Here is a 27456-nt window from a genome sequence, read left to right on the forward strand (position 1 = left end):
GGTGAGCGAACGGTGGCATGTGATCTATGGTGTCAAAGACAGCGCAAATTCACATTGTATTACATAAATTACAACCTCAAAGTTTGAGCTTGTAGCAAAGAAAGAAGCCAGCATTTGACATTTTGCTCAGTGGTGCTTTTTTAGAAGCAAGTGAGGACATTGGTGCTTCTGAACGATGAGCAAGGATGATTTGTGCTGAACCATACATCAATCTTGCTTGCGCCACCTGCACGTGGTGCGTAGTCTTGCCCTGGCTATGGGCGGACGAAGACGTCAAAAGCACGCGCATTGTGCCCCATGAATGATTTCTTTAAGTCAAAGAGCATTGTACTCTGCTTGGCTAAGCAACAAATGTGCATCGAATCATGGCAAGCAAGAAAAGCAGATTTCGTGTGCCATTCACAGGCGTGGTTACCGCTCACTTAGAAGGTGACAGCATTCATTAGAGACCACAGTGCTACATTTACCATAAGTCATGCAGTTGAACTCGTTGATATCCCATGACATCCGTCTTTTCCGCTCTCCGTGTTTATCTATATTGTTACAATGCATTTGGACAGGACCGTGTGCACAAGAGGGAGGTGAAGAGGAAGTGGTAGACTGTCTCCTGGAGCTTTGTTTTGGTCTTGTAACCGCAACTAAGGCAACGAACTGCACTGTCATCTTTGTCATAGTTCCATTCTTGGACGACCTTCCTCATTTTACGAAAAAATGAAAGAAAAAAAAAAAAAGCCATGTCATGTCATGCATATCCTGATATATGTCCATTTAATGAAACGACCATGACAGCATAATGACCATGAGCCCATACCTAGTGACCTAAGCTAGTAGACAACTTGGGTCATGGGATCGGCGAAAGAGGACAGACAGATGGATAGAGTCAAAGCGCCAAAAATAGGCCCCCAAAGCATGCTTTGCATTAAAAAAAAAAAAGAAAGTAGTGCAGGCTTTCAGGAATCACACTGCCTTGTTCGTCACAGTTTATTTGAATTACAGTATAGGAATGCCACCTCTTCAGCCACTATTTTCTATTTAACTAAGTTGTTTTTTGGTACAAAATAAGTGCTACGAAGTTTCTGGAAGAGCATTTTAAGTTTATGCTCACTTAATATCTACCTTTAGAGTCTGTTTAAGAAAATTACCTGGTTATCTCATAAACAAGTGCATGCTCTTACTAGGTATAATATTCTACTAAAAAAGCAACAGGTGCATAGTAACCCCGAGTCATGTACTATGCCAAGCAATTCACTTTTTGATGCCACACCTAAAGCACATACTTAAGATGACTATGCACCACCTCCATCTCTTCCCTAAGCACTACGTAGTACCTCAGCACTCATAGCCCTTGACTACTTCTTCATATATTGTCTACATACTAGAGAAGCGTGAGTCCTATGCAATGCTTTTAATAATCTGATCTGTTATCTCGCAGCTACACAGTGCACTTTAACCTCCTCATCATCGATAAGCCAATGCGGACCCGACTTGGCTTCACTAAGGCCCACTAGCTTCTGCCTCTTATGCAGAGGCACCACCACTGTGGTACTGCCACTCAGACTGGACCCAACGAGTTGCAGAAATGCTGGACAAGTTTCCGACTTTACATATGCTTAATGCAGTAAAAGTGCATCAACTGCAGTGACGCTATGTGTGCTACTAACACAGGTCTTGATGCCAACAGCACACCTTATGTAATGAATGAATCGAGGAGATGTTCAATATCTTCCTATATTTCTATACTAGCATAATGTTGCTTGTAACACTTGCCTAGTCGCCTAAGCTTGCAGCATTACTGCCTTTAAGCATACAAAGTTGTGAAATAATGAAATTTCTTTACTGTGAAGAAGTGAATACTGCAACAAAACATTTTAAAACAGAGTCTGTCACAACTTTTTTTATGGCATACTTGGTCACAATACCTGGTTATAACAATGGCATTTCCTTACCATTTTGATAGAGCTACAAGTGTCGTCTACAATACTGCAAAAGACATGTACCTAATACAAACTCAAATATAATGTAAGAGGCAAAGTTAGGACCATGAAACAGAAATAACAAAATTCTCCCAGAACACAACAACAACAACAACAACAACAACAACAACAAAAGAAGAACCGTACCCAAATAAGAAGCACATTTGATGTGCTATTATCCAGAAAGACCCTCATATTATATATGAGATTTTACAGTACATGACAACACTAAAGATCCTTGTGCTAAAGAAATCGGCAATTCCATGAAGATCAACACGGGTCTGAAACTTAATATTTTAGATTCCACTGAATGTTTAATATTTTATGCACAATCACTCAGTATCATGAAAGTGAACTTGTTTCTTTGGCAAACAGAAAATGGAAGTGGAAAAAATTACCAAAATTCTTCAGTGTGCAGGTGCTGTTTACATGCACTGGGCATTCATGCAAATCAACAACATAAAATACGAAATGTTAGTGCTACAAAGAATACATTTTTTGTGTAAAATGTACATGTAAAGAAGAGTCATCTGGTGTTGTTTGAAGCTTCTGTGAAAAATGGAAGTGTTTTTTGAAAAATTTCTTCATTTGCAACAGTTTCTGAAAATTGCTACATTTCCAAATCTTTATCTCCTAAACCAATGCCTGTAGCCTTATGAAATTAATGGGCTCTGAGAACTTATCTTGTTCAACAATTGTGCTGAATATTGTTGTTATATCACAAATCAACATTTTTACAATTTGCCTAAAATTTCTAGTTTTGACGAAAATGAACACTATTTAAAAACCAAATTTAAAAAAATACCATTGTTAATTTTTTTCAATAGCTCATAAATAGCTGTTCATGAACACTGGGAAAAGTAGAATAAAAGACATGTTGCATTATTTTGTTTGCAATTACTAAATAAGTGATAGAAATGAGAGCTTTGCAAGGATGCAGTAAGGTGCTGAGAAAGAGGGACATTGGGATAAAAAAAACATGAATCTGCCTCTGACTTGCGTAATGTTGACCATGATTGTGACAAAAGGCCGTTTTGGTAAACTAGAATTACGTTTTCAAGCATGGCGTTCTATAATGTCCAACTTTCTGACGTAAATTCGAACATTGAGGCCTCTCCTTGGCCGTCGTTCATGCCCCTATTTTGTTTATGCTTTCAGATGAGGCTGTTGTAACAATCGTCTGTTTTCGAAGAGTTAGTAGAGTGTACTAGAATGGGTAGTTGTCACACACCCTGTGAACGAGGTGCCAATATCGGGCCAAATTCCAAAGCCGACGAAAGCACAGACAATTAAGAGGCCTTCTGGTACACCAACGAACTTTGGTTGTGGCCCAGAGACCGAGTCAGAGCCCAGAGTTGTAAAAACTCAACAAAATACATTTTTCAAATAAGGCAGTTACATTCACACATGCACACTTCGGCTAGGCACATCACAATGCCATTCAGATGGGTATTAACAAAACGCTGGAAAATAATTAACTACAAGCACTAAGAGTTCAACACATACAGTACAGAAGGAATAGGAGCACCAAATGTCCACTCGTATTCACCCGTGTTGATTTTGAGCCAGATGCCCTTGGCGTAGCTCGAGGCAAATCTCGAAGAAGGAACTTCTTCCGGAAATGCAGACTCTCGAGAAACTTCTCGGTCAGCTTGTTGGGGAGTCCCCTTCCTCTGCAGATGGTCGGTCTATGCGTCGCATCTCTTCACCGGCGCGTTCTCCCGTCTGATCTGATCTGATCCCAGCACAGCACTTTTATAGCCTCCGCCGGCGTTTCTTGAATTTTTCGTCAGAGTCGTGCTCCCAGAGCATGAACAAAGCTTGCAAATCTTCTAGAGGTTTCTCGCGTTTTCGGGCGTGGCCACTGAAAAATGTCTGAGGAGGGTGGTGAATCCTCTGTCGATGGACGCTCGGGCTGTCACCTTCCTCCTTCTAGCTCTACTCGCCATGTGTCGATACCTGATGGTGTTTTGGCGTGCGCCTTCTCTCTCCCCTCTCTTTTTCGAGTATTATGTAGAAGTTTCCAGTGGCCATTGATCACGTCGGTTGTCCGTAGCATATGTGCTCTCTCCCTCTGTCGACACGTGTCGCGGGGCCGGCGTCTCCTTTGCTGGCTTGGGTAATATGCGGCGCACACTTTGATTACGCACACTTTTGTGACAGCAGTGGATGCGGAAAGTACCGCCATTACTGCAGCGCTTCTTAAACTAAGGATGTGTTCTCCTCAGCACGCTATCATCCTTTTGGATTCGTCAGCGATGCTCCAACAACTATCTCGTGCATTGTCTACTAGCAAGTTCAGCCGACAGTCATCAATGTTGGCTAAGGAGCTCAGCAATAGCCGTTTTAGTGTGAAGTTTCAGTATGTACCATCATATGTTGGACATACAGGCAATGACACAGCAGATGCTCTCGCATTTGAAGAGTCAACAGTGCTGAAATTAAGAGTGCCACTGAATCACCCCTTACGTAAATATAATGCACTTCTCGTGTTGAATGTCACCTCACGATCCATGCATGGTTCAAGAAATCCACCATGCAGAAGGTATACACTGTTTCATAGAGTAAGAACCAGCTTTGCGAACACCCCAGCATGGGCCTTGAATTAAGGTTGGACAAGCTTCTCCGCTCTGCATTGACTGACGGAATTGGTGACGCAGAACAGTTCATCTGGTCCTGCCAATACTTCAATGAAAAGACAAATGCTCTACTTAAGACTTTGCAAAGTAGAGAATTTCTTCACGACTGCGTGGAACAGGTGGTGTTTCCCAAAGAACCTAAGTTTCTGAGAGCGGAAGTGTCGTGCCTCTTTCTAGCTTTTATAAGGAAATGTGAACTTTCCGACAAGTGGTGATCATTCTTAGGGACTGTGAATTTTTCGCTGTGTAGTAATCTAACAGCTTCCTTCTTTCTTTTTAAATAGGCGATAGGGTTGAGCAATCACTGGCACTGTGTGCCAGCTAACCCTACCCTAACCAACACCATGACCACCCCCAACACCACATTTTAGGTTATATAATAACTTTTCTGACTGAGCCATGGCCAGTACGACATTTCTAGATATTTTACCGAATGTAAATTTTCTGTTACTTGTGTACATGCCCAGGAAATTCACCATTAAAGTCCCCAGCAAACAAGGAAATATAAACAAATATTAACAGAAAGAACAAATTATCTATGCTCAAGCGATGCATATTTTCTGTTAAATAAAATGAGCCAATCAGATGTTGTTCTATTGATGGTATATTTATTCGTATGCAAGCAAATAAGGATTGTATTAAACACACTTTTATACTTAAGTATTAGTCATAAGGTCAAAACTGCCTTTGTGTTGCAATCATGGTCAACTTTAGGCAAGCCAGAGGCATATGCATGTTTTTTTTTTTTTTAATCTCAATGTCTTTTTTTCTCAGCACCTTGCTGCATCCTGGCAAAGCTCTCATTTCTATGATCTATATGGTCATTCCAAACAAAATAATGCCACGTTTTTAATGTACTTTTTCCAGTGTCTGTAAACAGTTGTTTACGAGATTTTGAGAAAAATTGACGGTTACTTTTTTCACTTTGATTTTTAAATAGTGTTCATTTTCATCAAAACTAGAAATTTGAGGCAAGTTGTAAAAATGTTGATTTGTGATAAACAATCATAACTGTTCGATAGGATAAGTTCTCACAGCCAATTAAGTTTCAAAAGGCTATATGCATAAATGTAGCAACTTTTGAAAACAGTTGCAAATTAAGAAAGATTTCAAAAACTGTTCCGTTTTGTACAGAAGTCTCGAACTAGGCTTTTAGAAAAAAAAAAAATGCATTCTTTGTAGCCGTAATGTTCTGTATTTTATGGTGTTCTGAATTTGTGAGAATGCCCGGTGCATGAAAATGGCGCCTGCACATTGAAGAACTTGAGTATTTTTCTCCTCTTAATTATCTATTTGCCGAAGAAACCAAGTTTACTTTAGTGATACCGAGTGATATGTGCATAAAATACAAAATATTCAATGGAATCTAAAATACTAAGTTTCGAACTCGTGTTGATATCGCATGGAATTAGCCGCACAAGAGATGTCAAAACAAACCTCAATGTGAGGTCTCCAGCTCGTCCACTGCACTGTCATCTTAAAAGCCTTGGTCACTTTCCAGACCTGCAACAAAAATGAGAGAGAAAGCTGGGTAACCTTTGGAATGTTTACATGAGTCAGAGTGCTGTGACAACTCGTAATGAAAGCACAATGAACACAAACTGCATTACTAAGAGTATGTAAACATTTTTTGATACACACTAAACAATGTCACATTAATGCATGCTGTCCATACCTTGCCTCTAGCACTACAGATTGGCTAGGCACTTATCTTAAAAGAGTTCAACAAGATGACTAATGAGTGCACTAAGAAATACAAGCTTATGTCCTCTTGTGTAATGTAAACTGTGTATAAGGAACACCATGAAGATAATTTGAGGATGATACTATGATTCTTAATGAGACAGATTGTTGCAATAATTCCTATATGAGAATGTAGTCACCAAGGAGAAGAAAACTCAGTGATCCAACAATTTATTACATGTTTGTAATACTTATAGATGTTCTGAAGGAAAGGGTAGAGCGATGCAAGTGAGAACAGTTCTAATTGATTCCATTGCAGGATAGCTGGAGAGGCACCAATTGCTGATCAAATGCAGAGGTCAGACAACTTCTGCTCAATAATTTCCAGCAATTCAATAAGAAAGCCTTGCTTTTAGGCACCCAGTATACGAATTTCTTGCCTCTATTTAAGCAAAGCAATTTATTATTTGACCAGTACTACCCCACTTGCATCCCTTTAAAACAAATGCAGTGCCATACCATCTCACTTTTCTTCAACAAATATACAACATTCTACATGCATCCCATGATATGCTGTTCCCTTTTTTTATTTACTATCATTTTCATGGTGCACCAGATTACTTAAAGGAGATGCTTTTCATTTACAAGCCTCTGAACTCACCAGACATCAAGTTCAGAATAGCATTACATGCATTTATCAAATATCGTAGATAAACTTCATTTTTAATAAAATGGACTCCACAGAAACTTTATATTGAATTTTCTTTGGAAATGAAAAAAAAATATTTGATATTCGATTCAATATTCATAGGTCGCTTTAGTGAAATACTCATATGCGACTATGAAATTTTGCTATTTGAACACCCATAATGTTTTCAAATGAGCTTTTCAAATGTAAACTTGAGAAAGCCTAAAAGACCTTAATGAGATATCTTCATTAGATGTAGATGCTTTTATCTACCTATACATTTCACTGCAAAGAGGGGCAGCCCCCTCGGACTCTATCACTTGAAGCGAACACTGCTTTAAACTACGGCATAAACTTAGGTTTCAAAATGCATGCGGCACTAACCTCAATGACTGCTCCAACGGCACTTGTGACAAGAACAATGCGGCTAGTGTCTTCATCAAGAAGATAGAAGAAAACGATAACCTGACTAAAACCTCGCCATAGCACAGCCTTCACTGAAAGGCCTTCAAAGGTCTTCCGCCCACGCCAAAAATTGACGTCATTTTTGAAGGCTAAGAAATCAAACAGCAACTGCAACAAAAATGAGACAACAGTGTTACAGTGGCAACAATGTGAAAATTACCACAAAGTAAAGCAGAAAAGTAAGATCAGCCGGTGACCCATGCCTTGCTAGGCAGTAAAACCAATGTAAAATATGGCAGTGAAATGGCAGTGAAATGGCAGTAAAAAGACTCACTCCTGGGCCTCTAGCTTCCACGCTACTCAACATTAGGGCAATAACAATAACAAAATCTTATACTACAGGGCTTGAGGACCCCCATTGCATACTACCATCTCTCACAATTACGTCAGTTACGTAGATGGTTGGGGTTGCATTCTGCTACCTCCAGAATAACTCCACTTGACGATGGTTACTCTGTCATTTTTCTTTCACACAGATTTAATAGTTTTGATGTCCAAACATACATTTTTCACAAAGCAGGATCTAAATGGCCCTATGAATCTTTATCTGTCACGATAGAATCCCGCAATTGGAATAGGTGCCAAAAAAGTTCATGAGTCAACCTAGCAACACATGACAAACACTGTACCGAAAGATACTCACATGAAAGCCAGACACCAGGAGCGTCATGAGCAGAACATAAAAGTTGGTGTCAAAAAAGATGCTTTTCACTTCATCTGTGTCTTTGGTTGTCAGACCTGCCATAAGCAGCATAACAAGAGATTGTCGTACACTTCAGAAGTAACTCCAATCCACCACAAATAAACATACAGCATAATACTATAACTGACGTTCACTGCACACAAGCTTGACTGTGTGTGTGAAAATATGCATGGTACACAACTTGGAACTTGGAACTGCAGATAATGAAATACAAGTTGCATCAATACACTAAGTATTAAAGGGTCCCCGAAATGGTTTGGACAAATTTTGTAGACACATAGGGCACAGCTACAGTAAAAAATTAGAGCCACAATTAAAGTGAAGTGTCTCATATTAAGAGAGCTATGGATGATTACAAATTACCCTCCTCCATATTCATGCATTTTCTCCTCAACTCATTCACCTAGTGATTGAGGCTAAGCTCCATCTTCACTGGCTCTGCGTCATGATGTGACATCATGACGTCTGCTTCCGGTTGTCTTGGAGCCAGCCCCTCCATACTACTATGCTGTGATTAAGATGCTTTAGCGTAAATATGAGTGGCCTGAGCAGCCTGTACAGTGTAGCCACCTGTTGGCACAGAGCTTAGCCAGCCAAACACAGAGCTACTATTGCTGTAACCAAGTGTCAAACATTTTAAGTATTTAAAAAGACGTGTTCATGATTACACTCCTGCCGAAAATTTACACAAGTAACAAAGTAGAATACACTTGGTTACTGCTATAGTACCTCGATGTTGGTCTGGTTGAGCTCTGCACCACCAGGTGGCTGCACCACGCAGACCATTCATGTTTTCCCTTTCGCTCATTTGATAAAATGCCCAGTCCGCTCGGGCTTGAATTTACCCAACTACCGGGCACGCTAAATCTGTCTATTGTGGTTGTAATCCTCTGGCGTGAAGCAAAGGCCACGAGAACGTAGATACTGCCACTGATCGGATACCGACAGTTCGACGCGCTGCAGCCCTGCCACTTGTACGCTGCTTTGCAGAAGGACACAATGTTTCAATTCAACATGTCACCGATCGCTAGATTTGCAGGCGACAATATTTTTGTTAGTATGATTGAACAGTAAACACAAGTATTTTTAAGAAATTTGCAATCAATGGAATCATAACCAGGGGACAAATGGTGCTCTAAGTTGTTGATGAGTTCCATAATTCCGGCTGTGTCAACAATAATCGGAGGCATGAATGGGTAACTGCAATGAAAAATGCCTAGAAGATTAGCATTTGTAACCAAGGAGAAATTTCTTGAAAAGGTGTCATTTAGAATAGTAGCACATTCGTTAAGTTATATGGAGTCACCAGCTGTGTCTACCAAAGCAATATAGTTATCAAGACTGGGATTAATCATATGTCAAAATTTCCTAGCATTAGACGTCAGAAATGAGGGTAAGGTATTCAATATAAAATTATCTTCAGCTTCCGTTAATGCTGTGATGTAAGTATCAGATGCAGATTTGTAGGCTGTCCAGCGCGAATTTGAGGATGGTAATTTGGTCAAGTGATATAGACGTTTTATTTCTATTAGAAAGCCGTTTGAAATGGGTGTCATACCATGGTGTTCGAGGATTAGATGTGATAATATGAACATGGATGTATTCTTCAATTAATTGGTTTGCTTTAGTTGAAAACATGTCTCCATTATGTTGAATAGGACGCTCACCAAAGTTAGTCAGAAATGTGTTAGTGAAATCAGCTAACTCATTGTTCATTGCCTCGAAGTTAGCTCTAGCATAGTCACGAACTGTTTTGCGTATTTTGCTTAACAATAATGGGACAGGGTTTGGCAGGAGAGATTGTACCTAACCGGTGAGCATGCTGGATGCAATCGGTGGAAAATGAGGGAAGTACAGAAATGATTGTGCCTGTTAGCTTTTTTTTTTTTCAGTGTCATTTTCAGTGTCATATTTAGTCAGAATAAATTTGATGTGACCATGAAAACAGCACGAATTGTTCACACTGATGACCAGATGGCATGCATGTGGGCAATGCTTGTAGCCTTTCAGAAGTGCTATCAAAAGGTAAGGTCAGAAGTTCATAGAGTTCATAGGTAAGTCAGAAGGTCATAGATGTTCTGCGCAACAGTGGCAGTCCATTTGTTATGACATGATTAATCCTGTCGCAAGAACAAAACGTCTTTTTCCTGCTACTGCAGTGTTTGGTAACTGCAGTGAATATACCATACCGCATAATTTCTATTCACACTATTCAATGCTTGTACTCTTTTATTGTATAGAAACTAGCATGCATAGTGGTGTGAAATAATACTGCTGCATGTAACACAATGCTTAATAGTAAGCAGAATACCTTACAGAAGTAGGTTAAGCAATAAACAAACAAAAAAACACTCACCAAAAGCATGCATAGACTTCAGAGCTTCACTAACGGTGATCATGAGCCGAAGTCGACCAATGGACACTGGGCTAACTACTATCTTCAATGGTACCTCAGGATTTGTCTTTTTTACCAGCTGCAACACCATGAAAATTTTGCCCTAAGCATTAAATAAGTACTGGCACTAAAGAAAAAAACTTGCATATGCTGATCTCAAACATACGTATAAATTAGAGGTGGGCAAATATCAACTTTTTCGAATATGAATAGTAAGTATCGAATATTGAATAGTCAAATGCATACACTTACATTTACAGCTGGAATATTTATTTTGGTATAATTAACTACCATGCTTGTACTGACTAGTCAAAAAACAGTTATTGGGGACAATTAGGATGTCAAACACAATATCACTAATTGTCATTAAAAGAAAAAAGCTGCATGAATAGCCTCTCAACATCTTTAGAGCTTGCTTGCAAACAAGGTTTCAAAGATGAATGGCTGTGGTACGGCTAGTTTTCCAGAAAACGCTAAAGAAATAGTTGCCGAAAAAAAAAAAAATCTCCTGAAGGGCTTGCATGCTTTAGACACATTTAAAATGGCCTGTTGCAAGGAAAACACCACTGGTTGTAGTATAAAAGATAAAACCGCTAAAGTACTACACTGAAAAACACTAAATGACTGACAAGCAATAATCTTATGTTGTCATGCAGGTTTATGCTGCAAAACAGAAAACAAAGCTTGCATATCCCATTTTGTTTCTGCATTAATTATTGTTGTTTCAATAATAATAATAATAATAATAATAATAATAATAATAATAATAATAATAATAATAATAATAATAATAATTTCTCAGGTTTTTACATGCCACAACCATGATCTGATTATGAGGCATGCCATAGTGGGGGACTCCTGATTAATTTTGACAACCTGAGGTTCTTTAACATGCACCCGATGAACGGTACATGGGCGTTTTTGCATTTCACCCCATCGAAATTCAGCCACAGCGGCTGGGATTTGACCCCGTGACCTCGTGCTTAGCAGCGTAACACCACAGCCACTAAGCAACCACTGTGGGTATAATTTGCAATACTATGTTTAGCGGACAGTGAGCAGTAACACAACTTTATAATAGTTGATTTTTGCGAAGTATTTGCTTCAATTATTCAAAACTACCAAATAGTTCCTTTTTGAACATGAATTGCTAGTGTGTATTATTTTATTCATATTCTAAACTTCGAATATCAGCCCACCCCTAGTAAAAATGCAACATTTCATGTGTTAATAGCTTAACCGTGCAAAAAAGAAAGGAAGAAAACTCACCCTATTGATAAGCAGCAATCAATGTGGACTGCGGCACGCAATTTTACAGTTAGCAGCTTTCCTGTGCTAATGTGCTTAGTAGCACTAAGGTAAATCTTTGGCCATGCACCACTCAACTCAATGTAAATAATGCACCATCACAGTGAAATAAAAAAAAAAGAATCTTAATAATTTGAACAAATTACATCATTAAAGGGACTCTGCAACCCCACTACTTGCCTTACTTTTTTTTCATTTCAGTCCTTTATGAACTTCGTCTTCTCCACGGTGTCAGTGAATATGAGAGTTGCTAATGGCAGGCTTCGCACTAGCCTGCCACTAGCAACTGTGAAGCATGTTAGCAAGCTGATTGATAAAAAAGAAATGAATGAATTAATGAATTCGGGGGTTTTATGTGCCAAAACCACAATTTGATAATGAGGCATGCCATAGTGGGGGGCTCCAGAATAACTTTGACCCCCAGGGCATCTTTAACGCACCCTCAATGCATGGGACATGGGCATTTTTGCATTTTGTCCCCATAAAAAAGAAAGAAAATATGCTTGTGCACAATCGCTTAATTGTGGGCAATGTGCCACTCCGATAGGCCTGAATAAGTGCATTTGCAATGTCTCTAGGAATGGCACAGCAAGAGGAAAACAGAGAAGCAACTACATCAGCAAGATGTGCAACAAAGCATCTTTGAACTTCCGTCAGTGTTGAGAAGATGGATTCATATAAATATGCACATCTTATGCTATGTTCGCTAACCTCATATACTACACTTTCCATATTAGAATGCGGCAGCAACAATTTACTACAAATTACACATTCGAAATGCAACAAAGTTGGGTTGCAATGCTTGTTGCTTCACATTATGGGAAAATTATTCTCCCCCCCCCCCTGCTCCAAAAGAAGTGCAGAAAAAAAAAAAAACAATGTAGTGACTTAACAGAACTAACTTACTATGAAATCTTTCTCCCTTGTTGTGACATCAGTCAAGTGGACTATAGGCACATATTCTCGTCGAGAGTTCAGTCTGCAAAGAAGATGTTTTCACAACCTAAACAATCAGCTTCTGTACTGGATAATCAAAGGCTAACAAGTTACGAAGTTGCCTTACTGTTCATTGATTGCATTTACATCCTGACAACCTTCTGGCATACTACTCTCGAGCCCATTTATAACGAACACAATAGTCATGCAGTATGCATTCGTTATGGCTGAGCATTCATAAGTGGGCGTGCAAAAGTAAGTCAACGAAATGGTAAAAAACATTTAGGCACTGTTTTCCAATGTAACCAGTCAGCTTGCTCTGCTTCTTCAATCCGACCCAATAATTGTGGTTTCCAGATTCTTCAAAGCAGAATAGATCTCATCGCTGAGAACATTGCTGCAGACAAGCTGATTCAGAAATTCGATGTACTTGATCGCGGCATTTACAGGTGGTGGCAGTAGTTTCGCAGTCTGCTGACTTTCGTCATCTGATTCATTGGTGACAGAGCCTTGCACCTTACGAATGATGCCATCGCCCCTGCATGACTCCATGACGTCGGCTTCGTATTCCTCATTGACTAAGTCATTCCAACCAACGACCGCAGCACAGGACTGTGTTTCAACAATGCTAGAAACTTGGGCTTTCTGGTAAGGCATACTTCAGTGAACAGCGCAAAAAAGACAGGATGAACAAGTAGAGGGGACGACATACAGCACTGACCTTCAACAATCTTTATCTTGGCAAAGTGCACGAAATGTTTACACAAGAGCATTATCGACGTCTGTATAGATGACTTATGTTTGCTCATGATGGATGGCTGGTGGTGATAATACTCTTATGTATATATTTTGTGCGCTATGCCAAAATAAAAATTGTTTCTTCAAGTCAGTGCTGTGCATCGTTCCTTCAATTGTTCGTTCTCTCTTTTTCTCACTGTTCAGTGATGTTTAACAATGTGCTGCCATAAATTTGCAGCTGAGTTCACATTACATCTGTACTCCACACTTCCACTCTCCTGCCCTACACAGCAATTTGGTCTTGCAGAAACAGTTTTGGATGTAATATGCGGTAACCTCCATAGAAGCCACCTTTATCATTTCCACAGCTGTGAACAGCACCACACATAGTGGTTAGCAGTTGAGTGATGATGTTAGCCGGATGTTAGCAGCCATCTTACACAGTTGAGTGGTACTACCTATGTTCACTCTAAAGGAGCTCAGAGCCGCAACATGTTCATTCTATCAGAGACGCGCTGCCATACACCACATTAAAACTATGATGGTCATGCTATCTTTGTTTGTAATACTCAATGAGCATTTGTTTAACTGGGATCATTATAAGTGCACTCCATTGCAAGAAATAAATGGCTAGCTATCACATTCAGATGGTTGTATGAAATCATGAGCACATTTAACAGTATGACAGCCTTTCACCTATTGACTTCAGTGTCATAAAAGTGAGTACTTGCTTACTATTTATTTATTTATTTATTTTTACAATCTGTCAATCCAAATAGAGATTATAACAGAAAGGATGCCAAAAAGTCAGAAGGAGTGAAATAATGTATTGAAAGTCAATAATGGCACTGTATAATATAAGAAATGCAGTTTTTAACTCGGGATGAACAAACGGATTTCCAATTAATACCGGAAGTGACATAATAACCAAAGCTGTAACATACTTAAGAACAAATACACCGAGTTGAGGAGACATTAAAAGGCAAAGGTGCCCAATTTTCGGTTCAAACAAGTAGTTTGCTACTAACAAAAGAAGGAACAACTTTAAAGGTGTGCCGTTAGTAGGAGAAAAGATGGGGTAAAAACACACACACACACACACAAATGAAATTACAAAAGAAGTGGTTAAAAAGTGTGCTATTGTTAATGCACGAAGTCAGGCTACTTCATTCTCTTATCACCAAAGGAAAAACTGAGTATTGAAAAGCATATATGGTGGAATGGGTAAGAAATAAGACTATGGGAGTATATTTGGTACATGGGCCTTGATTTCATAACACAACGAGAAGCGTCTATCTTTAATTGTTTTACAGTAATGCGTACATGACTTTTAGGCATGGCAGCTTGACAGTAACAACAACTTTATTGGATTGTCCTGAACCAAATCTTTTTGTGGGAGTATTCCAGCCTTCCTTAGCAAGTCTGTAGGGCAGTCTGTTGGGCTGTACTTGTTAAAAATAACCCTAAGCACTTTTATTTCAACTACTTCAAGTTTCTTGGTTAGCTTTTTAACAAAGGAAACCCAAGCAACATTTGCTTATTCCTGAATGGGTCTGGTAAATGTGTTGTAGGCTCGAAACTTTGTATCTGGTGGTGTTACTCTTTAACACCACCAGATACAAATTTGTGCGAAGAGATACTTTTTCTGTGGTCAGAAAGACTTATCTCAAATGCAGATAATGTAATATGTTGAATGTGAGAATCCCACCTCAAGTTGAGCGATAATGTTACACCAAAGTATTTGTGCTTCTTGACTTTGATTAGAGCAGTTGAATTATTAACTTCGATAAATACTTTTGGCTAGCTTTCAACTTTCTTACGTATAACTGCTGGCATGATAGTGAGAAACTTTGATAGTAGACAGCAGGCGGGAACACCCATGGTAATCATTCTGATCATTCTGACACCAAAGTCACTCAAGCAGGTCACAATGCTCAAGAAATGCATAAAAATGAACCAACTTTTTTTTTTAGTGCACGGAAACCATGGACACAAATGGAGTAAGACAAGCATTACCAACTAGTAACTCGATCTCTCAAATTGTCAAGCATAAAAATGTTTTGAATGTGCATGCTGCCAACAAATGCACTTAACATTGCATTTATACATGTTCTTACAAGCCATGCTTGTTATGCTTACATAAACTCAGTATCATTCCCCGTGCTCGCAACAGTGGGTTGTCAGCTATGGCATTCTGCTACTGAGCACAAGGTTAAGGGTTCAATTTATAGCTGTAGCAGCCATGTTATCACGGAGGCTGAATGCACAAACACTCAGGTACCAGTATTTGGGTGCCCTTTAAAAAATCTCAGTTTGTCAAAATTAATATGTAGCCCTCCACTAGTGTTCCCCAAATCAAATCCCAAGTGCCACAATGAGATGTAAGAACACCAAGGAATCAGTCAGCTTAGTTCATCTTTGTGAAATGCATAGGCTAAAGCTAATTTACTATATTTGATTGGTTGGCTATGACAAAATAAATAAGACTTACTGAAGCAAGTGGGCTATCTCACCAGGAATCTGGTTGGCTTTGATGGGGAATGGGTCACTCAGGATGTTCACTTCAACCCGTGGGTTCCAGTGGGTAACTGGTTTACTTTCGAGTGCTTCAGCAGAAGGCGGTGTCTGAGGAGTAAAGAAATACCAAAATGCTAAGGCATACTGCACTGTGCAGATTCTGCATAGCTGATAAAGGGTTACAGATCACAAAGAAAGAGCATGCATGAATTCCCTCGTAAATTTTCCAAAATACCAAGAACAGCAGGGTAAGTAATGAAAGAATGTCTGCCTCAGTTGTATTGTGATCTGTGCAGTTCACGACCTTTAGAACAGAGTGACCTATATAACAGTGTGTGTGCGTGTCCCAACTATCATGCACCAAGGTTTAAAAATATGCAAATGCCACATAGCTTGACAGTACAAAGGTAATGTTGCTTGCCATTGCTTGGATATATTCAGATTATTTTTTGCATTCTGCCTAATTACATCATCATCATCATCATCATCATCATCAGCCAAGTTACGCCCACTGCAGGGCAAAGGCCTCTCCCATACTTCTCCAACTACCCCGGTCATGTACTAATTGTGGCCATGTTGTCCCTGCAAACGTCTTAATGTCATCCGCCCACCTAACTTTCTGCCGCCCCCTGCTACGCATCCCTTCCCTTGGAATCCAGTCCGTAACCCTTAGTGACCATCGGTTATCTTCCCTCCTCATTACATGTCCGGCCCATGCCCATTTCTTTTTCTTGATTTCAACTAAGATGTCGTTTACCCGCGTTTGTTGCCTCACCCAATCTGCTCTTTTCTTATCCCTTAATGTCACACCCATCATTCTTCTTTCCATAGCTCATTGCGTCGTCCTCAATTTCAGCAGAACCCTTTTCGTAAGTCTCCAGGTTTCTGCCCCATATGTGAGTACTGGTAACACACAGCTGTTATACACTTTCCTTTTGAGGGATAGTGGCATCCTGCTGTTCATGATTTGAGAATGCCTGCCAAACGCACCCCAGCCCATTCTTATTCTTCTGGTTATTTCAGTCTCATGATCCGGATCCGTGGTCACTACCTGCCCTAAGTAGATGTAGTCCCTTACCCCTTCCAGTGCTTCGCTACCTATCGTAAACTGCTGTTCTCTTCCGAGCCTGTTAAACATTACTTTAGTTTTCTGCAGATTAATTTTCAGACCCACCCTTCTGCTTTGCCTCTCCAGGTCAGTGAGCATGCATTGCAATTGGTCTCCTGAGTTACTAAGCAAGGCAATATCATCAGCGAATCGCAAGTTGCTAAGGTATTCTCCATCAACTTTTATCCCCAATTCTTCCCACTCCAGGCCTCTGAATACCTCCTGTAAACATGCTGTGAATAGCATTGGAGATATCGTATCTCCCTGTCTGACGCCTTTCTTTATAGGGATTTTGTTGCTTTCTTTGTGGAGGACTACGGTGGCTGTGGAGCCGCTATAGATATCTTCCAGTATCTTTACATATGGCTCATCTACACCCTGATTCCGTAATGCCTCCATGATTGCTGAGGTTTCGACTGAATCAAACGCTTTCTCGTAATCAATGAAAGCTATATATAACGGTTGGTTATATTCTGCACATTTCTCTATCACTTGATTGATAGTGTGAATATGGTCTATTGTTGAGTAGCCTTTACGGAATCCTGCCTGGTCCTTTGGTTGACAGAAGTCTAAGGTGTTCCTGATTCTATTTGCGATTACCTTAGTAAATACTTTGTAGGCAACGGACAGTAAGCTGATCGGTCTATAATTTTTCAAGTCTTTGGCGTCCCCTTTCTTATGGATTAGGATTATGTTAGCGTTCTTCCAAGATTCCGGTACGCTCGAGGTTATGAGGCATTGCGTATACAGGGTGGCCAGTTTCTCTAGAACAATCTGACCACCATCCTTCAACAAATCTGCTGTTACCTGATCCTCCCCAGCTGCCTTCCCCCTTTGCATAGCTCCTAAGGCTTTCTTTACTTCTTCTGGCGTTACCTGTGGGATTTCGAATTCCTCTAGGCTATTCTCTCTTCCACTATCGTCGTGGGTGCCACTGGTACTGTATAAATCTCTATAGAACTCCTCAACCACTTGAACTATCTATTAATTACATAATTAGCCTTAATTATCAATCAACTGCTCAAATATAATTAGATGAAAAGTGTAAATGAGAAAAATTGTACAGCAACATGAAAAACTCTTGCTACAGCTTTCTGTTGCTCAATACGGGCTACATAAGAGTGTTTTTCCGAGTGTGAAAAAGCCCGCAAATATGACATTCATTTGATAAGTGTGGTAAAAAGCAATTAAAGATACTATGTTTGCCGAAAACAATATTTTATTTTTCAACATATAGTTCCCTTCCAGCTCTACACACTTCTTCCAGCGGTGATCCAATTTTTTTATCCCCTCAGAAACAAAGTGATGTCTCAAGGCCCTTGAAGTAGTCATTTACCACTTAGATAACCTCTTCATGTGAAGAAAATTTTTTCCACCTAGCCAATTCTTCAGGTTTGGAAAGTGAAAAAAGTCGCATGGGCCAAATCCGGAGAATAGGGTGGATGAGGCAGAACCTCGAAGCCTAACTTTTGCAATTTGGCCAATGCAACGAGCGATCTGTGAGGCGGAGCATTGTCTTCGTGAAAGAGGAGTTTTTTCCATGCTAACCCATGTCATTTAGTGCGCAATCCTTTTTTCCAGTCCTGTTATCGTTTTGCTATTTTGTAAGTAGTCTACAAAGATTATTCCTTGTGAATCCCAAAAGACAGTCGCCATCAGCTTTCTGTCTGAACAAACAGTCTTTGCCTTTTTTGGAGCAACTTCATCAGGCCCAGTCCATTGCTTTGACTGCTCTTTAGACTCTGGAGTGTAATAATATATCCACGTCTCGTCAACTGTCACAAATCGACGCCAAATGTCCTACGGATTGCGATCGAGCATTGATAAACACTGCTTCAAGATGTCTGCCTCATGCGCTTTTGGTCAATGGTCAGCAGTTGCGGCACCCAACGTGCAAAGACCTTCTTCATCTGCAATTTCTCATGAAGAATATTGTGAACTCTCTTTGCCGAGATGCCTACAATTTCAGCTATCTCACGTACCTTCACTCGGCCGCCTTCCATGACAATTCCATGAATTTTCGATACCATTTATGGCGTGGTGACCTCCACTGGATGCCTGGGACATGTTTTATCTTGCGTCGAAGTTCGGCCACATTTGAATTCATTTATCGAGTAGTAAATGGCCTTCAGTGATGGTTCAGTCTCCATGAACTTTGCTCAACTTGGCTTTAATTTGGGCAGCCACCCAGTGTTTAAATAAAAATGTTTGATCACTGCTCGAAATTCCTCTTTTTCCATTCTGGCGGGAATCACTACACAGCTCAGTGCCAATGGCTGTCGGAAGCTTACTAACTGTCGGTACTAGCATAAACAAGTTCTGCCGTCATATGAAGGGCGGTTCTCGCATGTCACTTAGAAGAAAACAGAATTGTAGCGCCATCGCTTGTATTTTTACCATACTTAACAAACGAACCTCGTACACGCAAAATTGCAGCGTGACCGGCCACTCGAGGCATTTTGCGTGTATTCGCGGGTTTCTTTCACGCTCAGAAAAACACTTATGTAGCACGTATTAAGCAACAGAAAGTTGTATCGGGAGTTTGTTGCTCCATAATTTTCTCATTGACACTTTTCATCCAATTATAATATTTGAGAAGTTCATTAATTAAGACTAATTATGTAATTAGGTGGGATGCAAAAAATCATCTGAGTCTCTCCAAGCGACGGCAAACAACATTACCTTGGTTCTGTCCAGCTACATGTCATTTGTATATTTTAAAATCTTGGTGCACGATAGTTGGGACAGCTTATATGTATGTATGTGTGTGTATGTATGTGCGTGCGTGCGTGTGTGTATGTGCGTGCGTGTCTGTATTATTATTTATTTATTTCAGGAGTACTGCCGACCTCTCATATGGGGTCTTAGGCAGTATGTATGTATGTATTACTTGTTACGCAATATGCAATAATAATGTTCTGCAATAATAACATGGTTAAGAAGTTTAATATTAATAAACTATGCACCTTCACAAACAAGAAATGTATGTATGTATGTATGTATGTATGTATGTATGTATGTATGTATGTATGTATGTATGTATGTATGTATAGATTACTTAATACGCAATATGCAATAATAACGTTCTGCAATAATAATATGGCTGAGAAGAAGAAGCTTAATATTAATAAACTATGTGCCTTCACAAACCAAAAACATGAAAGGTGACTGCAGAATAAGAATTCAGTAAATAACAAACACAGGTTCCCATATCACAATACTTTGAAGTTTTGAGAATCATTAACATTTAGCTCAACTGATAAGTTTCTACTGGTGTGGAAGCGAAAACTCTAATAGCCATACTTCAATTGCCTTAATTCACAAAGCACATGGATGTTTTAGATGACTTCACCAAATCATGGCTTTTTGTTTAGACTTAGCCCTTTAAAGGGCCCCTCACCAGGTTTGGCCATTTTAAACAGACAAGCGCAGTGTATACAATGAACACTGGCGATCGCATCTGCAAGGTATTGCACCGCTGCATGCCGCGAAACAGCTGAAATTTCAAACTAAATGCAGCGCGCACATATACCGGCACATATAAGATTCTAAGCTCAGCGCCTGCTGACAAAAGCTTCTTGGTTTTTCAATAGCCGCGTTTACAAGGATACAATAATGGAGCATTGCATCACATTTCCTACAGGTGCATAGATGTAAATGGCGGTAATGCACTGAGAAACTAATTAACACAGTTCTGACGTTTCTCTACATTGCGAATGGTAGCTGTGACATTGAGAGGATGTTTAACCATATACATTGCATACAAGAAAGGGTGGCTGATTCACCTAGTTGGTATTCCAGTAATTTTGTTGCAAGAATGTATAATGCTAACCAGTAAAACAGGACAACAACAGAGAAGAACTGAAGGCCCAACAGGTCTAGGATGGACAGCTGAATACTTCCAATGCACATGACAACGTACGTCAACAATTATATGGCCTTGCTAATATGATGGAAAGCACCACACCTTCTGCGAATCATGCATACATACACTGCTTTTTTCCCTTGTTAACAAAATCAGAGAACAGAATGAAGAAGGGGTTGCCAGACTTGTCTCTATTTCTTGTTTTTGTTACTGGGGTTTCTTTTAAATGTCTTAGTAATGCCCCTGGCAACGAGGATTTGTAGAGATGAGTTTGTCACATGATTTGCGAGTGGCTCTATTTGCCATAACATATTCTGGGTATGTACAAAGGAAGGCTTGTGTTAATCATTTGCAAAAGTTACAAGAAAAATTCCAAACACTGCGCGGCTGAATAACAAAACCCCTCATTTTCTGACAGACAAGAATAAAACCAAGTTTCTCCAAGATTTACTCTCTCAAAATAGCATTATTTACTATAGGGAATTTTAAAAAATACAAAACCCAATAACAAAGGACCCTGCATGCATTGCCCGTTATGTGCAACCATTAACAAATAAGCTCAAAACTAATTTAATTTTAGCCTTATTATTTAAAGAGAAATTTAAAAATCAGAAGTAGTGGCGTGTCTATGTCAACATTCAAAACCAAATTTGAACTGCGCTCCATGTTGACGTTCAGTAGGCGGAGTGTTGTGGGCACACTCCACTCTGCCATAGCCTTCGCAGTGCAAGTCATTGAAGAAAGAGTGGAAGCACTGCGAAGGGGGTGTTTCATTGCCAATAACTCTGCTTCTGCTGAACGCGTTAAGTACTTTTTGCGCTGAAGTATTTCTGAAATAGTTTATTTTAACTTCAAATGCATTTCTCGACTTCGATAAAAAGTGGTTCAGGGCCCCCTTAACCGATTCTTGTGACGTCTCGATCTAGTTTTGGCCACTATATGTAATAGCTGGCTAGTCCTTTCATTTTGGCCATTCCAATGTGCCCTTGATATCTCTGTATTTTGCAGGAATGATCACTGTCATTGCATACAATACACAATCGACCTCGACAGTGTGCTCTGCTCTTCGTCTGAAGTATGGTTTGAGATCCTCTGAGCCAACATGCTCAGGCCATCCTTCCATAGTTAACCGTAAAACCTATGACAAGGTCTTGTTTTTTCTTGTTTCTGAGCTAAAGTGTTTGTGGATCAGAGGTAGAATTCCAAATTTGAATATGTGCATGCATGCAATTTCATTAACAGTTTCGTTTTCTGTTTTGCCTTTCTTGGCTATGGGTAGTCTGGACAGCGCATTTGCTATGTTCTTGTTGCTAGGGGCATGCTTTATCTCAAAGAAGTATCCTGACAAGATTATCGCGCATCTCTGTATTTATGCAGCTGCTGCGGTTGGTATGTTCTTGGATGGATTAAATACTGACTTAAGAGGCTTTTGGTCTGTCAACAAGGTAAATTTCTGTTCACATAGGTACTGACGAAACTTCTTTACGCCTTAGACTAGGCTCAATGTTTCCTTATTAATTTGAGAATAAATTGACTCACTTTTTGTTAGCATCCTGGACGCAAATGTAATGGGTGTTTTTCCCTTGATGCGGCGGTATCAAAATGTTACGAGGTTAAAAGAAGTCAGTATATTTACAGGATATTTACAATAATCGTAGCAGCTGACAAGATGGTAGACAGTCCAGAGTGTTGTCTTCTTTGGACCAAGCTTAAAACGTCTTCTTTGTCAGTGTGTCACATGACCCCCAGCAGCTGAAGCACCGGCTCAGTGCTGGTTAGGAGGCGGTCGAGTGATACGACTTGAGAAGTGCGACGTGGACCACGGCGGAGCGATGCTGAGCCATGGTTGGCTCAAGAGGGGCGATTTCGTACGTGACGTGAGTTACTTGACGCAAGACACAGTAAGGGCCAGAGTAGCATGAAAGTAACTTCTACGAGAGGCCAACGCGTCGCCACGGTGACCAAAGGAGAACCATGGCACCCGGTGTGTAATGGACATCACAATGGCGGGTGTCATATAAGCACCGCTGATTGTCCTGTGACTCCACATGTCGACGTATGGCAGTATTGCGTGCTTCTTGTGCTTTGAATATGGCTTCACGGGCGTACTCAGATGTGATATTCAGACTAGCAGGCAGAACGGTGTCGAAAGGTAGCATAGGGTCACGGCCAAACAAGAGGAAGAATGGAGAGAAGCCTGCGATATCATGACTAGACGAATTATAGGCGAAAGTAACGAACGGCAATGCAACGTCCCAGTTGCGATGGTCAGCGGAGACATACATGGACAGCATGTCAGTAAGGGTTCAGTTTAGATGCTCAGTTAGACCATTCGTTTGTGGATGGTAAGCAGTAGCAAGTTTGTGTTTAGTAACACACGAGTGCAGAATGTCATTGACAACTTTAGAAAGAAGGTAGCGGCCTTGTTCAGTGAGGAGCTGTCGAGGGGCACCATGGCGAAGGATGATGTTCTCTAGGAGGAAGTTGGCGACATTGGTTGCATAGCTTGTCGGAAGAGCCTGTGTAGATTGCATGCTGGGTGGCGTAGTCTGTTGCTACAGCAATCCACTTGTTTCCTGAAGCAGACGTAGGAAAAGGGCCTAAAAGGTCAACACGTACACGGAAGAATGGTTCAGATGGTATGTCAAGTGGTTGAAGGCGACCAGCAGGGAGTGTAGTCGGCTTTTTGCATCATTGACAAATGTCACATGTAGCAATATAACGGCAGACGTCACGGTATAGACCAGGCCAAAAGAAGTGCCCGCAAATGCACTCATAAGTCCGGGACATGCTAAGGTGACCGGCAGTTGGTACATCATGAAGCTGGGCGAGAACAGTCTGAAAAGTTGCTCTAGCACAACGAAGAGTCGGTCAGGGCCGTCTGGGCACGTGTTAGAGCGGTACAATATGCTATCATGAAGTTCAAATATGCGAAGGGAAGGATCGGGCGTTGTTGAAGTCAGCCGTTGAATAAGGTCTTGTAAGGAGGTGTCTTGATGTTGTTCTGCTCCAATATCGCAAAAAGCAGCCAGAGAGAGAATGATGATAGGTATGCCGGTCATAGAAACATCAGGTGGGTCGACAGGATGGCGCGACAAGCAGTCCGCACGTTGATGTAACCGGCCGGTCTTGTATACAAATGAATAGTTGTATTCTTGATGGCACAGAGAGGCCAGCAGCAAAGGCGCACTGAAGGATCTTTCAGGGGCAAAAGCCAACATAGAGCGTGGGGATCAGTGATGACTGTAAATTGCCGGCTGTACAAATAGGGGCGGAATTTACCCACTGCCCAAACGAGAGCCAGACACTCGCGTTTGGTGATAGAATACTTGCGCTCAGCAGGGGAAAGAAGGTGGCTGGCGTAGGCAATAACACATTCTCGCCCTTGTTTCTGAACCAAGATAGCTCCAATACCGTGGCCACTGGCATCGGTGCAGACTTCTGCTGGAGCTGATGCATCAAAGTGAGCAAAAATGGGAGGGGAAGTAAGCTGCCCAATCAGCTCGGTGAAAGCACCAGCTTGCTCAGGGCCCCAAATGAAGGCGGTCCATGTCATTTACGACAATTTGCCAGTAGCCAGAGCGAAGGTCGATGGACGAATAATATTGTGCTCCATGCAGACAATTCAGGGCATCGTCAATGTGTGGTAGTGGATAGACATCCCTCTTTGTGACCTTGTTGAGGTCCACGCAAAATCGTGAACTGTTGTCCTTTTTAACTAGTACAACAGGGGATGCCCATGGGCTGCAAGAAGGTTCAATGATGTTACGAGAAAGCATCTTGTTAACTTCACGTTGGATGATGTGTCGCTCAGTAGCGAGACGCGGTAGGGTCACCGATTAATTGGGCTTACTTCACCGGTATTTATTCGATGTTTTACAACAGATATTTGTCCTAGAGGGCGCTCTCCAAGGTCGGATATGTCCCAGTATGAGGCAAGGAGGCAATGTAGTTCTTGAGCACACTGAGGCGGAAGGTCGGGAGCAATCATCTTCATTAGGGAATTTAAATCTGAAGGGGCAAAAGGCAAAGCAAGAGTTGCACACGAGGAGCTGTCACAAGTTAAAGCCGAAATGTGGTAGTCTCGGGCTGGCGTGGTTTGCACCAGGGATATTCTGTGCGGGAGCATTTGTGTACAAAGTCCAAAGTTCACAAGCGGAAGGCAGAACATGTTGTCCGAAATGGTAATGCCGGTGTGAGGAAAAGCGGCAGTATGCGAGAGCAGGACATGCGGATTAGGGGATATGATGTAGTCACTGTCTGGTACAGGTAGAACGGGTGAAACACCTATGTAGGTAACGGCACGGTGAGGAAGGCGAATATGCTCTGAGGAACATAGTCGTATCGGAGCACTATCGGGAGGGTGAATAGCAGCAGGTAGAGCGAACCAGCAGAACAGTCTATCAAAGTGGAAGGAGCAGACAGGAAGTCAATTCCCAGGACAAGGTCGTGAGGGCCAGTGTTCTAGAACGTAAAATAAAACAGAAGTATGATGTCTAGCGACACTCATGCGAGCCAGACACATGCCAATAACGGCTGATGTTCCACCGTCAGCGACTTGGACCACAGGCGATGGGGCAGGAGTGAGGACTTTCTTGAGACGATTCCGAAGCTTAGCATTCATCACAGATACGTGCGCGCCAGTGTCAATTAGAACCGTAACAGGTACACCATCCACGTTCACTTTAATGAGGTTCCGATGTTTGGGCAAGGTCAGAAGAGGATTTTTGCGTCGGGTCATTTTGGCAGCAGCACCTCCAGTTGCTGCACCCATTAGTTTTCCAGAAGTGTGTGCCGGAAGGAGTTAGGGGATGGCGATCGACGAGATGGGCGATATTGGGAGAAGCGGCAATGTGGTGAAGGAGAGTGGCTAGATCAGGTGGGCAGAGAAATATCACCAGAATTTACAGGCTGCATTTTTTGCAGAGGGAAGCGAGGAGCAGCATGAGGGCTGTGGAATGGGAGGTAGGGCCAGGGGGTCGAATTCCACTAATAGTGGCAGTGATGTGAAATATGGCCGATATAGCCACAAGTGAAGCATATAGGCTTGTCGTCTCTAGTGCGCCATTCGACCGGGTTGCAATATTGCGTAGGAGCATTCAGGTTGCAGTTGCGTATGACAGTGCTCGACGAAGTGTATTCAGGCCGATCAATTGAGCAGACTTTGGTCAAGCCAACGTTGGCCAATTCCTGGTGCATGACAAACTGGATTAGTGAGACGGTCATCTGCCAATTGTCAGAGCCATGGGTTGGGGTCATGACAGGAGATGCGCCTTCTATTTCAAGTCGGATTATGTTTACGATGAAATCAGAGCAACTAGGGCGTGGGCGGACTGCGGAGGTCTTCGCAGGTGGACGTAGCAGCCGTGTTGGGAAGGCAGGGAAATGGGTGGGCAATGTGGTGACTCTTGGCTTTTTCAAACCACCAGCATTCAGAAATAATGGCTTGCACAGAGGAATAATTCTTGAACACAAGGAGGTGGAAGGCGTCATCCTATGCCCTTAATGACATGTGAGACTTTATCAGGTTTGGATGTCTTTGGATCCGTTTTGCGGCACAGAGTGAGCACGTCCTGGATGTACGTGAGGTAAGATTCAGTGCACGTCTGGACACGTGAGGCGAGGTCTTTTTGGGCAGCGCAATGACGTCCAATAGGCTTGCCAAATAAATCCTGGAGCTTCTGTTTATAAATGCTCCAGCTAGTAAGTTCCTCCTTGTGGGTCTGAAACGAGACGCGTGCCGGTCCCGCGAGGTAAAATATCAAATTAGTGAGCATGATGGTCTGGTCCCTGAGGTTGCTGGCGCTCACCCACTCATATAGTTGAAGTTAATCTTCAACATCGGTGTTGTTTGCGCCAGAAAAGGTTCCTGGGTCGTGGGGTTGCGCAAGAATGACGGTGGGCTTGGATACCGATGTGCCCGAAGCATCATCACCTTAAGCTGGCATTGTAGACGCAGCCAAGGAGTGCCCGCTGCGTAAATACGTCTTGATATTGATCCTGCAACCTCCACCAAAAATGCTATGGGGTTAAAAGAAGTCAGAAATATATTTATAGGATACCTACACTAATTGTAGTAGCTGACAAGATGGTAGACAGTGCGAAGTCCAGAGCGTGGTCTTCTTCGGACCAAGCTTAAAACGTCTTCTTCGTCAGCGTGTCACAATATTGATTCAATTATAAGGTAGTCACAATTGTAAGGCGAGAGTGCCGGTTGGTGGGCTCGAGAAAAAGAACCTTAAGTATGCAAACTAATAAGGCAAGATAGAATAGCCAATGGATTATTCAGACTCGGCAGGGATTGACCGAAATACTGAATCATTGAAAACCCCCAAATAATCGGTGTGGGTTACACACTAATTTTGCCTTGAGGTGCAAGTTTATAGCAGTACGAGTCGCATATTATGGTGTGGCTTTATGGCAGCGTGCACTGCACTA

At 41.4% G+C, this 27456-nt stretch overlaps 1 protein-coding gene across 2 annotated transcripts in view; it reads right to left on the reverse strand.

Moving 5' to 3' along the window:
* The window catches only part of LOC142557040 (lipid scramblase CLPTM1L), a 63412-nt gene that overhangs the window by 22416 nt on the left and 13540 nt on the right, over positions 1-27456 (reverse strand). For both annotated transcript variants that reach the window (XM_075668590.1, XM_075668595.1), the window contains exons 5-10: positions 16020-16153; positions 12761-12833; positions 10508-10625; positions 8092-8186; positions 7368-7556; positions 6050-6115 (exon numbers count right to left, since the gene is read on the reverse strand). In XM_075668590.1, the coding sequence (XP_075524705.1) occupies positions 6050-6115; positions 7368-7556; positions 8092-8186; positions 10508-10625; positions 12761-12833; positions 16020-16153 (675 nt within the window). The remainder of the gene's footprint in view (positions 1-6049; positions 6116-7367; positions 7557-8091; positions 8187-10507; positions 10626-12760; positions 12834-16019; positions 16154-27456) is intronic.

The sequence above is a fragment of the Dermacentor variabilis genome, chromosome 1 (genome assembly GCF_050947875.1).
Source record: "Dermacentor variabilis isolate Ectoservices chromosome 1, ASM5094787v1, whole genome shotgun sequence".
NCBI lineage: Eukaryota > Metazoa > Arthropoda > Arachnida > Ixodida > Ixodidae > Dermacentor > Dermacentor variabilis.